We start from the raw sequence: 12,929 nt of genomic DNA on the forward strand, positions 1-12,929 counted from the left end.
AAGATAAACATTACAGAAAAATAGTGTAAATACGGGGGATTCTATATTCTATTTTTTTTCCCTCATTTTTCCCTCACTTGGGCCAGGAACTGCTAAAGCTTAAATAAATCGTTGCAGAAGTGAGACTGACCTAAATTATTCTACACAGTGGAGACCTTGTCTCCTGCTTTCGGAGATTCTTGTATTTAAGCTGTGCCAGAACAGGGTTTAAGTTGTCTGTTCAGCAGTAGCTCCTTCCTACACCCTGGGGAGCTCGGGGGAAGGTGTGAGATCGGCTGGTGTGTGCCAGCAAGGCTGCTGGGGAGGCAGAGCCACCAGCTCACACACGCCGGGGGAGCCAGCAGGGATTTTTGGTGCCACACCATCCCGTGCTGGGTGCTGGCAGGTTTCCCTGCCCTGTGTGGGGCTGTCGCTGTGCTGGGCTCCGCTTGTTCCAGTGCCTAAGGAAGCCACACATGTGTGTCTAATCAGGGAATGCACAAGTGCCCAGATAATTTGCATCTGAGCACCCGAGGAGGTCGTGCATCAGCATCCAGACTGACCCTGCAGGGGCACACACAGGGTCACACTTGGAGCTCTCACAGGTGCGGGGCTGTTCCTGCAGGGAAGGAGGGTCAGCACATCCCTGTGGCTCATTCTGTGCCCGTGAGCCCCCATCAGGGCATGCATGAGCACCCGGGCAGTTCATGCATGAGTGCCCATTATTTGGCATACAAATGCCCAATTAGCCTGTGCATGACTGCTCAATCATTTCATGCATGAGCACTAAGGGGTTTGCACATGGATTCCCAGTAGGCTCACTGGTGAGCACCCAGTGTGTTCTCAGAGCAGGGACTCCCCTGGGGACTGCAGCCCGTGGCTGGAAGAAGGAGCAAGGAGCGTGGCAGAGTGGAGGGAGTGCAGCACAGGGACGTGGCTGATGTGGATGTGCTGAGGAGGGGCAGGAGGAACCCCCAGCCTGCAGTCAGCCCAAAGCCACTGTCACGTCTTGGCGCCTCCCAGCTCCTCTGACGGCAGCACCACCGTGCTCTGTGTGACCACAGGAACCCAGCTCTGGCAAGGGCTGTGGCTCACAGGAGGGTGGAGTAAATGATCACAACAGCCCTTCCAGCCTTAAAAATGTAGGAAGCCTTTGAGGTGCAGGCAGGATGTCTTGCAGATAAACCATGTGTGGTGTAGGGCTTGTGCTGGAGCACCAGCCCAAGGAGGGGGAGCACAGAAAAATGGAGAAACTCAAGGTGACATTACCCATCATCCTGGCCCTGGCCCTGCAGGTACCAAGTCTATGTCCCCAACCCCTGCACCATGGTCAGCTCAGAGCCCTGCACAGCCCAGTGTGGGAGTGAAGCCACAAAACACAGTCACAGAGCACGTGGCTTTGATGTGACCTTTCCTTCAGTGTTTATGTTGTCTCCAAACCCGTTTTTCTGTTCAGGAGAGATCAGATTAAAGGGAGTTGCCGGCCCTCAGTGCATCCAGCTGGTCCAGGAGCCTGGACTGGGGTGGTGGGAGCTGGGAGCAGAGGGCTGGGGGGCTTCTCACCCCTCGTCCCCCTGCATGCACTGAGGCAGTTCTCACATCCCTGTGCTCATACAGCCCTGGCAAGATTCCAGAGAGACGTCCTTATTTATGGATCCTGCATGAACTGCACACCGCGAGTCACTCACAAAAACTTGCAGGGAGCAGCTGACCTGAATCCATATTAATAAGGCTCACAAGTCGTGGAGTGTTTTCTCTCATGCCTGTGGGATGGCAGGAACGCTCTGCCTTGTGGCACACGGGCTTTACACAAAAAGCCGTCTATAGCTGCCACATTTTTCAGCCCGTTTGCCTTGGAGATAAGCCCAGGCTGCCCTGCCGTGGTGCCACGCTGCCTCTGCTCCAGGACAGACCTGGGGAGATGAGGAGCCATGGCTCCCTGCACGCTGGAGCCAGGGAAAGGCCGTGCTGGGGTTTCAGAGCCCCAGTGTGTGATGCTGCTGGGAAGTGTGGGGTCTGGTCCCCCCACAGAGGAGCATTTCTCCTTGGGCAGGGACACCTCAGCCTCTGCAGACACTGCCCAGCTGCTTCCACAGCAGTTACAGGGAGGCACACGCTGTTCCCAGCTGGGAAACCAGGGGCACAGTTCCAGCTCTGGTATTCCTGCACTCTGGTCTCATGTTGGGATGAAAGCCTTTGCAGATCAGGCAATAATCCAGGGGACTTGGGGCTGCTGTTGCTGTTAAAGGACCACTCATGGTGTCCAAACCCTCCTCATCAGCGGTGGCAGCTCCCGCGGGAGGTTTTAGAGCCTTTCCTTTTATAGGGCTTTTTCTTTTTCCACGGGATTTGTCCAGGTTCAATAGCAGGGATTCAGGGAGATAATAACGTACATTAACCAGGGGCTGGAAACTGCTTTGCAAACAAGATTGATCAAAGCAGCCAGGATGGAGAGCAAACCCTCCGGAATGTGCTTTGCAAAACACTTGCCAAAACAATTGAAACCTGGTAAAAAATAACACACTGGGCAGCCCTGGGGGGCTGTGCCAGGGAGGGACCTAGCAGCCAGAATGCTAGTGGGGGCTGCAGCCATGAGCAAGGGCTATTGTGGAAATGATGAAGTGGCCAAAGCCCCCTTGGGATGGAGCAGCAGTGCCCACACCCTCCATTCCGCTCCAGAAGAGAATTAATTGAAGGTGCTTTACTGCTGCTGTTGTTTTTATTGATTATTGGCAAAGAGAGTGACTGATGGTGGAGTCTAGAGAAAGGAGGGGAGCAGAGGTGCAGGAGACATGTGGGAGGAGGAGAGAGGGAAGGAATTCCTGCAAGGACAGGAGATGAAGGTGACATTTCAGCCATTATCTGCTGTGGATCTGTGCTATAAAGTAAGTCAGTGTGCCACGTCCATGGCAGGGCAGAGCAGAAATAATGGGCTGAGTCATATCAAAGTGAGTTTAGGTTAAACAAGAACAATTTCCTGTGGGGGATGTTTCTACAGAGGTACAGCATGGAAGTAGAGCTGGTGGAAGAAATGCTGCCACACTCACACTGTCAGCCCTGCATTTGGATCTCAGACCTCTGCATTCCTTGTAGCAGATGGGCACAAAGTGTGTGGTTTTTCACTTGTAATCGCCTGGGATTGGAAACACATCCCAGGGGAAGCATGTGGTCACAGGGCAGGAGGAGCACAGCCTTAGATGGCAAACTGCTTCTCACGCCAGGCCCTTTTCCTGTGGATCTCTGTGAAGTGCTTTATATAGTCCACTCAGAGGAATTTATAAACAAATAACCTTTTGTCACTCTTCAGGAATGCATCTCCCTCCATCAATCCTCCAAGCACTTTCTTTGTCAAGGCCATGCTCCTTGCACTGGAAGGAGCAGGACTGAGCCAGGCAGGAGCAGGGCTCCTCTGCTTCCTCTTGCTGCAGATGCTTAGGGAGGAGGCAGGATGTAACTGGGATAGGGTTACACTGGGATTATAGAAGCAGCCACCAGCTCTGGAGCCAGCTCTGGGGACTGTAGACTGTCACCAGCTGGGCTCAGGGCCACTCTTTGATACCTTGGCCCTTTGCTCCTAAAGGCAGCTGCCTCCTGCTGAAGGTACCCACAGGCTTCTCCAGGACAGGAGGGAGATAAGTGCTGGTTCTGCATTGAGAAAATACCAGGAGGTCCACATGGTGTGACTCCTGGGGATGTCCTGTGCAGGATTAAAACCTGGACTCAATGATCCTCGTGGGTCTCTTCCAACTCAGAGTATTCCGTGATGGGAGCCCTCGTGGGAATGCCAGGGGCTCCCACTGGGTGGGACAGACAGGATGAGCATTGCCCAGCAGCTGCCTCTGGCCTGCAAACCTGCCGAGCCCCACAGCTGAGCCCTGGGAGCAGAGCTCAAACCTCGCCGGTGCAAGCGGCGGCTCCGTTCCAAGGCTCTGGAAAGCTCATCAAGCAGATCCACAGGGCTCAGATGTGCTGCCTCAACAGAGCCTCGGCAGAGCTATAAATAGCCCAGCCAAGCGTGGTGCAGCGAACCTGAGCGGAGCCGGCTGCCCTCGTGGGCAGGAGCTCCGGGAGCCATGCGGGGACGGCCCAAGGAGCTGCCCCGCTCTGCCCGGGCAGGCCAGGACTGTGTCACCTGCCCGGGCGTGGCCTTGTCCCCTTGTCCCCCCTGCCGTGCTCCTACAGCCTCAGTGCCAGGCACTGCAGTGTTCATTCATCCTCACTTCATTTTCTGCTGCTGACTTCTCTCTTAAAGCAGGGCTCAGGTCTGGACACATTAAGGAACAGTAAATATTTTATTTGCTACTGGAGTTCTGACCAGTATCTCAGAGGCTACAAAGGGCACAGTAGGAAATATCCATTTCATTAACAAACGGGATTGGCCCATTCCGGGGCTCGTGGAGTGAACCCAGCCTGTCCCCTGGGTGCTGTTACCAGCTGTAAGCTTGTCTTCATTCAGCAATCAAGTCAGGGAGGTTTCAGGACCTTCAGTGGTTTTCTTGGTTCTCAAGGCTATGCAGGCAATTAAAACTGGTCTTATTAAGAGGCAGCTGAGACTGGGCAGTGCTGTCTCCCTCTCACTACTGTTCAGGCACTGCAGCGTGGGAACGGGGACAGCACAGGAATCAGGATTTTTTGTTTTGCTGGGCTTTTCTTCAGGTAGCTGCTGCAAAGGGCTTCTTGGCACTGCTGCTCAAGTGAAATGGAGCAACCAAAACAGGAGCTGGCTGTCGGCCAGCCCAGCAGCCGGGGGGGGCAGGTGAGTGCCTGGAGCACGGCTATCGAGGCCAGGAGCCCCGTGTGGGACAGCCGAGTGTGTGAAGGGCCAGGGTCACACCTGTGCTTCAGGACCCCTGTGCAGGAAAGCCAGGTGTGCGAAGCACCGGGGTCACACCTGTGTGCCAGGGTCTGGCTGGGCTGTGATCCCTCACTGCCGCCCCGGCACAGGATGCTGAGAGCTCACGAGCAGGTGTGTGAACAGAGAGGTTTCATTCTGCCCTCTTGGCTCTGTGTGCCTGTGGAACATTGCATGTTCTCGGGGTGAACGTACGATGAAGCAGCTCAGTCAATGTCACCCCAGCCTCTGGGTGTGTGGGGACAATTCTCAGCAGCACAGTGCCCAGGTTTGGGATTTTATCAGCTTTCCCACACGAAACATGGCTGGCAGGATGCCCTGAGACATCCCAAGGGAAAGGTGGTGACTCCTACAGGATGTGGGGCTGGTGGTTCAGTGAAAGCTGGTTGTTCCCCAGACTTCACTGGGCATTCCCCATGCTTTGCTCCCTGTAAGAAAACCCCAAGAAACACGGGAACACTTTTGATGTGTTCAGGAGGGGGAAATGTGTCTGGGGAGAAGCTGACTCCTGCGGGGGACACGGAGCACCGGCCTGCTGTGACCTGAAAACCTGGGCATTCGGGGTATGTGGTGCAGCTCCAGGGAACACGGATCTGTCCCAGGTGGCGTGCAAACAGCCTCAGGGACTTTTCTTAAGTCCCTCTCTCCTGTTAGTGCCTTTCGGCTGTAAATATGTGCCATTGTTGGAGGATATCTCAAGGCTCAGGAGATCCATGAGCATGACAGGTTAGAGATCTCAGGTGAAAGGTACCAATAAGTTGCCAAGCTGCAACTCATCACCAAGACAGGATTAAATTTGACTGGCTGAGCCCTCTGACCGAGAACACTCTGGTGTGTGACCCAACCCAGTGAGTTCCTCTTAGAAGGGTTCAGGCTCCCGCCGGTGATAAGGATCCCCAAGGCACAGGGGACCCCCACAGAAGAATCATGACCCCGTACGGCAATAAAGGTCCCTCTAGGGATCAGCCGCTCCAGGGGTTTGGGTTCTTTCCCCGGGGATGGGGGCGCAGAGCTCCCGGGCTACCACCGACCCCTCACACCGGCCCGGGCCCCTCACGGCGCCCCCGCCCCCCCCGGCCCCGCCCCTCCCCGCCGCGCGCCGCCCCGCGGCATTGTGGGATGAAACAGGATGTAGGCAGAACAGCGCGGGCGGACGGGCCGGGCGCGGCGGGCCGCGCCGCGCCGCAGCCAATGGGTGCGCGGCGCGCGGGGCGGCGCGGCCAATGGGGTGGCGGCGGCCCGCGCGCCGCAGCGGGCGGGGCGGTATTTGAGAGCGGCGCGGCGCCGGGGCGCAGAGCGCGCGGGGCGCCGAGCGGAGCGGAGCGGGCTGAGGCAGCACGGCCGGGCCTCCTCACACCTCCTTCTCCTCGGTGCCGTGCCTCGCCCTCCCGGGGTGGCCCTGTCACTGTGAAGGTGAGCGATGTCTCCGCTGGGCTGTGGCTGTCCAAGCCTCGCCCGACACCGGTCGCTCCGTGTGCGGGGTGGCGGCGGGGCCGCCCCGAGGGCGGAGGTCGCTGCCGCGGCCGGGCGCGACCGGCTCTTGGGGAGCGATCGGTGCACGCCCCTCCCTGGGGGGCCGCGCTGCTGCGGAGCCGGTCCCGCTCCAGGCAAGGTCACCGCGGCCTCGGGCGCCCCCGGAGCTCCCCCCGTGAAGGTCATGCAGGGCTCCGGCTCCCGGGAGCCCTGCGGGGGAAGGGGCTGTGCCGCACCCCGTGCCAAGGTGGTGGATGCGGTTCGTGGAGGGGTTGGGCCCCGTCCCCAGTTGCGAAATTCATGCTGTCCTGGTGGTGGAGCGGTGGGAGCTGGGCTTGGGCCCCATTCCGACCCGTGGGATCTGTGCTGCCCTGATGGGGAAGTGATGGGTGCTCCCATCCTCGCGATCCATTCTGTCCTCATGGGGGAAGTGGTGGATGCTGGGCTTTAGCCCCATCTCATTTCTGGGGCTCTGTCCTGTCCGGAGAGGGAAGGAGTGGTTACCAGGGGGCCTGTGTCTCCTGCTCTTCCCAAAACCCCAGCCTGTCCTGCTGGAGTACTGTGCTTGAACGTACAATTAAGACCGTATCCTACTCTGGTAAGAAAAGGGTTGGGTGCTGCTTTGGGCCTAATTTCCCTCCCAAGGCCTCATTCTGCCCTGGAGTGGCAGCTGGGGCTGTGGTCTTCCTCCTCACAGACCACATCCTGCCCTTGGGGGGAAGGGGTGGCTGCTGGAGCTGTAATGTTACCCCCTCCTAGGCCCATCTTGCCCTGAGATGAGTGCTGGGGCTTTGTGGTTTTCCTCAAAGAGGGTCAGATTGGGTGGCAGGACCCCAAGAGCTACCTGTGATCTTGTGGTTTAGGGTTATGCTGTGTCTGTGGTGCTGCTGTAACCTCCAGGGAGTGAGCAGAGCCTGGGGCCCTGCTCTGGTGTTCAGGTGGGTGCAGGGTGTGACACTCCTGTGGCAGGTGCAGCAGCACAGCCCCTGCCGGCTTGGCCGTGGGGGATGCTGTGCCCTGGAGCAGTGCAGGGGAGGCCTCCTGGCCAGCGGGTGCAGCCCTGCTGAAGGATGAGCGTTTTTTCCTCTGGCGCTGTTGCCCGCGGCAGCACAGGCCTGCACTGGGATGCTCCTCGCCTAGACAATGAGGAGGGAAGGTGCCTTTTGCAGGTCACTCTGTGCCTGGTTACGCAATGGCAGGTGCCCTCTGAACTCTGTGAGCAGTGCAGGTGTGTGAAGGCCTGGTGTGTGTCAGAGCTCGCTTGCTCTCTTTCCCTAAAGAAGCTTTTCTGGAAGAATGACCCACAAGTGGATTTCTGTTGCTTCCTTCTTCCTGTGAACTTGACACCCAGAAGACTTTTCCAAGGGATGGTCAGTTATCTACAGGCAGTTTGGGCTGTTCTGAGCCGTGTCTTTCCTTCCCTCGTCTTCTGTGCTGCAGGCAAAGCCCCACTGGCTGAAACCACGGCATGGAAAGGAGCAAACAGCCGGGAAGTGGCTTTTCCAGGGCTGTGATAGGAGCATGTGCTCTCTGTTGGCAGTGGAGCTCAGTTCCTGTCATTCCTCCCGCTGCTGTTAGTGTGTGTTAATAGCAGTGCTCTATTAAACACTATATCTAAACTGTATAAATTAAGGTGGCAATAGAAGTCTTCAAGTGCAGGCAGAGGGAAGAATTGAAGTATTGTAATCAGAGGGCTGCAATTATGTAACCGGATTCTCTTTCTCTCTGGGTAGCAAGCTCCTTTAATTGCTATAACAAAGCTACTCCTTCAGTTTTCTGGGGCTCTTCCAGGAAGTGATCATTGCAGCAGATTTTTTTCACTCCACAGCAGAGCTAAAAATGTGTAGTTTCACTGTTTCAAAACACACTTGGTAGTATCACTCAAGACTTAGAGTGCTGTAAAAGGATTTAGGAAACTTAATGGTGCTCTACAGGCTTAATTGGAGGCACTCCTTGCCATTAAGAAGCTTATTCCCACAAAGTTTTAATGTGCTGGGGTAAGAGCTGCTGCAAGGTGAGCAGCTGGATCCCCAGGTACCATGTGCCTCTCCAGGCCTCCAGTGAGGAATGGGAATGAGGGCTGTGGTGCCCAGAGCAGACCTTCACAGTGGGGGCCTTCTCCAGGGCTTGAAGAAAGACTGCAGTGTTGGGATCATGAAATCCCAGTTTTCTAGGATAATAGGAACTGTGCTGGACACCTCCCTGGAAAGGCCATGTCAGATCTGATGGCTGCAGTGGCTGGTACAAGGCAGTTTGATTTTGAGAGCAAAGGGGTTGCACACCTCGCTCCAGGACAAGTCTGGGACTGCAGTAGCATGCTGGTTTTGGCATCTGAGTTGTGGTTCCCAGTTGAGGAGGGGGCAGGAAAGGAGAGCTTTGGCAAGCTCTGTCCCTGTGTTGGGACCTGCTTCCCCTGCCCTGTTTCCAGGCTGCAGTGTGCTGTTAACCTGCTTCTGCCTCATCAGACTGGCTCTGTCCCGTGGGAACAGCTGAAGGCTGGTTTCATGGCAGAGCAGCAGGGAAGTGAAGGTGTGATGATGGCTGAATGTGGAACAATGCTCCTTCCAGGCTAAACTAGAGCTGTGACACCTGGGATGGGGTAGAATAAAAGCACTGCTGCTCTGAATGTGCTTCCTGAGCTCTGTGCCCGTGCAGACAGTCTGGGATCTGTTGCTTGCAAGGCTCTGAGCAGGGGATGTTCCAAAGCACTGGTACACCTGGATGGCAAACTTGGCTGTAGCCTATTGATGTGCAGGAGGGCTGTGGCTCTCTGCAGATCCCGTCTCCTCCCACACATAAGCTTTTCCTGCGTGTGGTGGTGCTGGACTACCTCTGATCTAAGCTCCAGCCAGTGCTCCGGCTGTAAGGGGCACCTTGGCCTGGGGCCGCATAGGCAGCCCCGATAAACTCACTGTGGCCATAGCAGGGTGTGTGGTGTCGCCTTGTGACGCAGCCTGCACGGAAAGGACAACCTCTGATGCACAGGAAGCAAAGTCTCCTGTTTGGGAAGGGATTAAAGGAATCTATGTTCTGCCTTAGGTTCACCATGTCTGACAGAAAGGCTGTGATCAAGAATGCGGACATGTCCGAGGACATGCAGCAGGATGCTGTAGACTGTGCTACACAGGCCATGGAGAAGTACAACATAGAAAAGGACATTGCAGCATATATCAAGAAGGTAACTCCGGGATGAGGGTGCTGTGCTGGCTGCGACTTCCCAAAGCTCCTGAGTCTGTCAGGAGCTGAGTGGCTGAGCCTTCATGCTTGCGTGCTGGGAGGGAGAAGATACTTGGCTTCTTGGCTGCTTTACTGCTGTTTTCAAGAGGATGGAGTGACTTCTCCAAGGTCAGGGGAGGGCTGTGGCAGAGCTCTGGCAAGCTCTGAGCAAACTGCGAGTGCTGTCCCTCAGGATTTGCCAGCCTGGAAAGGGCTGGCAGCTGCCTCTGCTTAGGACTTGCTCCACAGAACTGCAGCACCAGTGCAGGTGGGATCACTTGGGCAGCAGTGCATGTGTGCTTCTGGGATGGGCCTTGTGCTGGCTGCTGGGGCTGTGGAAGCTGCTGTGTTAGAAACTGCCCTGGCTGGTGAAGAGGTTCTCTCCCCATTTGCAGCAGTCTGTTAATTGAGTCTCATGCTTGATGATGGCACCTGGGGAGCTGTTGGTTCCCCCTGTAGCAGCTTCTCAGAATGGTCAGGAAAAGTGCTCTTGGAGGAGGGAAATCTTACTTCAGAGGCAGTGAAGTCCTGGCACCTGGACTGGTGTTTGGGCCTTGCTTGTAATCTAATCTTGAAGGCAAAGGATTCAAAGGTGTCTCCTGACTTCTCAGATCACTTTGAGGCATGACTTAGCTCTAAGTGCTAGGGGCAATGCAGCCTGTAAAGTGAGGGAGTGCAACAGAAGGCATCCAAAAAGAACTTGGCCTTTATTTCATGAGAGTGTGTTGGGAGGAGGGAAGCAATTTGATGCACCCTCGTGCCCTGGCAAGAAAGCCTTTTCCTAACTTCAAAGGTTACCTGCAAAGAGCTCAAACTCTTGTGCTGTCTGAGAACTAGAACTGGCTTTAATCTTGGATGTTGAGTCTGTTCTTCTGGCTCTGTCTCGGGGGAGGGAAGGGTGTTCTTGGGAGTCCTGTGTTAATTAGAGGGAGGAAAATGGTCTTTAACCCTATCCTGCCTGCTAAGCAGGAGAAGACTGTTGAACCATCATTCAGCTTGCTTACCTCTGACCTCTTGGGTCTTTGCTCTCTGGCCTGTGACTCTGCCTGCTCATTTTCAGTGTGGATTTTCTCCCCTTTGTGTACAAGAATCCCAAATAGCAGAAGCCAGGCTTTTCTTCCTTCCTTTTTTTAGGTGACCTTTAAGCTCAGATGCCTTGCTGGAGCAGACATGCCAAAACCTTTTTTTATTTTTTTGTGAGTGGGTTTGGAATGGGAGAGAATTATTCCCCTGATTAGCCTACACACAGGGCTGTACCAAGGAGAGCTCTTGCATCTGCTCTTCCTGCCCAGGGCTGATGGTGCTCCAAGGCTTAGAAGATGTTTTGCTTGTGTCGAATCCTTCAGACAATCCAGTGCAGAGGTTTGGTTGCTTAATTTAATAGTGTCTTGCAGTGGGGTGTCTCAAGATGCTGCAGGTAGGAGGAGAGGTGATAGTGTGTGAACAGAACCAGCTCAGAATTTGTGCTTAGAACTATTCTGATGTGGGCTTTCTTGGCCTTAATGCCTCTCTTCTCTTTCTTCAGGAATTTGACAAGAAATACAACCCAACTTGGCACTGCATTGTTGGCAGAAACTTTGGCAGCTATGTAACACACGAGACAAAGCACTTCATCTATTTTTACTTGGGTCAGGTTGCAATTCTTCTCTTCAAGTCTGGATAGGAAGTAGGAGCGATTGAAATTTGGACTGTAATGCACTGATGGCTGAAGCCACGACTCCCTCTAACATGGCTATGCCGCTGCATGGACTGTATACTATATTTAATGTGTATATGTTGCAGTAAAAATCTACTTCTGTTTAGTTGCCTGGGAAGAAGGCGGCATTTTTTTGTTACTGCTTTTTTTGGTTGTATTGCACTAGGAAACCTGTAAATGCTTAAACAATGGCCTTTACGTGGGAAGAAATAAAACTATTCCACAACAGCTCCCTCACTGGTAACTCCTTCTTTGAGGCTGGGAAAACTTTTTTTGGGCAGGCCAAAAGCCCCAGACTTCCTTACTGAGTCCTGTTAGACTGTTAATCTTGCAAAGAGGAGCAAAGCCAGTGTGAGCCTCTGTCCCACCCTGCAGACTGTAGAGAGCTGGCTCTCCCAGTACCCTCGGGGCAGGTCTCAGACCTTCCCTGAAAGCTGGTGGGGTGGCTCTGGGTGACGTGGCTTCCACACCCAAGGTGATCTCCACCTTTGACTGTGATACAGGCTTGCAGCTGGCACCCCTCGGTGTTCTTGCTCAGTGCCCTTCGCTGTATTTTTGGCTCTACTGAAACATTGACCTAGACTTGAGTAAGCAATTCAGCGTGGTCTAGAAGGCTTCAGATCCAGCCCCTGAGTTCCTGCTTGTTGCAGAAAGCAGCAATCCTGTGGCTGAAGTCTTCAGACCCCGATACTGAGTCTAAAGCCACGTGGCCCGGCCCCGCAATGGAGTAGGATATCAAATTGGTGACTACTGACAACAGCTCGATTCGGCATGTTTGTAGCCAGTTGTCTCAACACTGCCTTAACTTGATGCTCTCCTTAAAGCAAGCTAGTCGTGTGGAAGACTTGTAAGTGGCCACTGTCTCTTTTTTTCTTTTTTTCTTTTATTTTATTTTCTGTAGCTAATAAGCTATTTCTGGAGGATCGTCCTCTATGTTCTGATATCTGCTTTTGTTCTTAAAGCACAGTACCAAGAAGTTTAAATTTACATGTGATGTTTGTGTGAAGGAAACTCATGTGACATCTGCTTCAAAAGGCAGACAAATGTCTTGGTCTCCAATAGGTTCAGCAGTGATGTTGTCTTAGTACGTACTGACTCGGGATTACACTGCAGGAAGTTCTGACCTGGGTGTGCAGGAAATGCTGTGTGATGGCAAATAAATCCCTGGTGCTTGTTATAAGCTCTAATTATTGGTTTGCTGACTAATGCATTGGCAATACCACTGGGCTGGTGAGCCCAGCTTGTGTCTCTGAGATTAATTTGGTGTTGGGAATAAATCATTGCTGGGGGCAAAGGGCGGAGTGAAGGGAGCTCTTTGTGAAATGATTTGGTGACCCAGGTTGATGACTTCCTGAAGTAAAAGTCCTTCTTGTCTCTGTGCAAAATCCAAAGTATGCCTAATTTTGTATTATGGGTAGAACAATGTTGTAACTAGAAAGAATGTAGCTGTCATAAGTTCATGTCGATGGAAATGTCTGCACTGGGATAATGTGCCTTGGACTGTCTGGGGCACTCGTGTGGTCTTGTCTCTTCAGAACTCCACTCTGGGTCTGAAAGGAGAATGTTCTGGGTTTGTTTTTTTCCAAGCATGAGTCTAATGTGAATCTGTTCACGGTCTCTCGTGGAGCAAGATCTGTTCCCTTCATAACTGCAATTGCTCAAATACCATTTATTTTTTTTTTCAAACATTAAAGGTGAATTGACACATTTAAA

The 12,929-nt window shown here is 53.8% G+C and overlaps 1 protein-coding gene across 2 annotated transcripts; it reads left to right on the forward strand.

Annotated features, from left to right (window-relative positions):
• Positions 1-6,091: 6,091 nt before the first annotated feature.
• DYNLL2 (dynein light chain LC8-type 2) lies at positions 6,092-12,929 on the forward strand. 2 transcript variants are annotated; one of them, XM_071447786.1, is made up of 3 exons: positions 6,092-6,244; positions 9,344-9,482; positions 11,046-12,929. In XM_071447786.1, the coding sequence occupies exons 2-3, from the start codon at positions 9,351-9,353 to the stop codon at positions 11,181-11,183; spliced, it is 270 nt and encodes an 89-aa protein (XP_071303887.1). In that variant the 5' UTR covers positions 6,092-6,244; positions 9,344-9,350; the 3' UTR covers positions 11,184-12,929. The 2 variants fall into 2 exon arrangements, with proteins under 2 accessions (XP_071303887.1, XP_071303886.1); XM_071447785.1 differs by lacking the exon at positions 6,092-6,244 and having other exon boundaries at positions 9,330-9,482.

Source organism: Agelaius tricolor, unplaced genomic scaffold, assembly GCF_023055355.1.
Source record: "Agelaius tricolor isolate 1412-34295 unplaced genomic scaffold, bAgeTri1.0.p SCAF_25, whole genome shotgun sequence".
Classification (NCBI taxonomy): Eukaryota; Metazoa; Chordata; class Aves; order Passeriformes; family Icteridae; genus Agelaius; species Agelaius tricolor.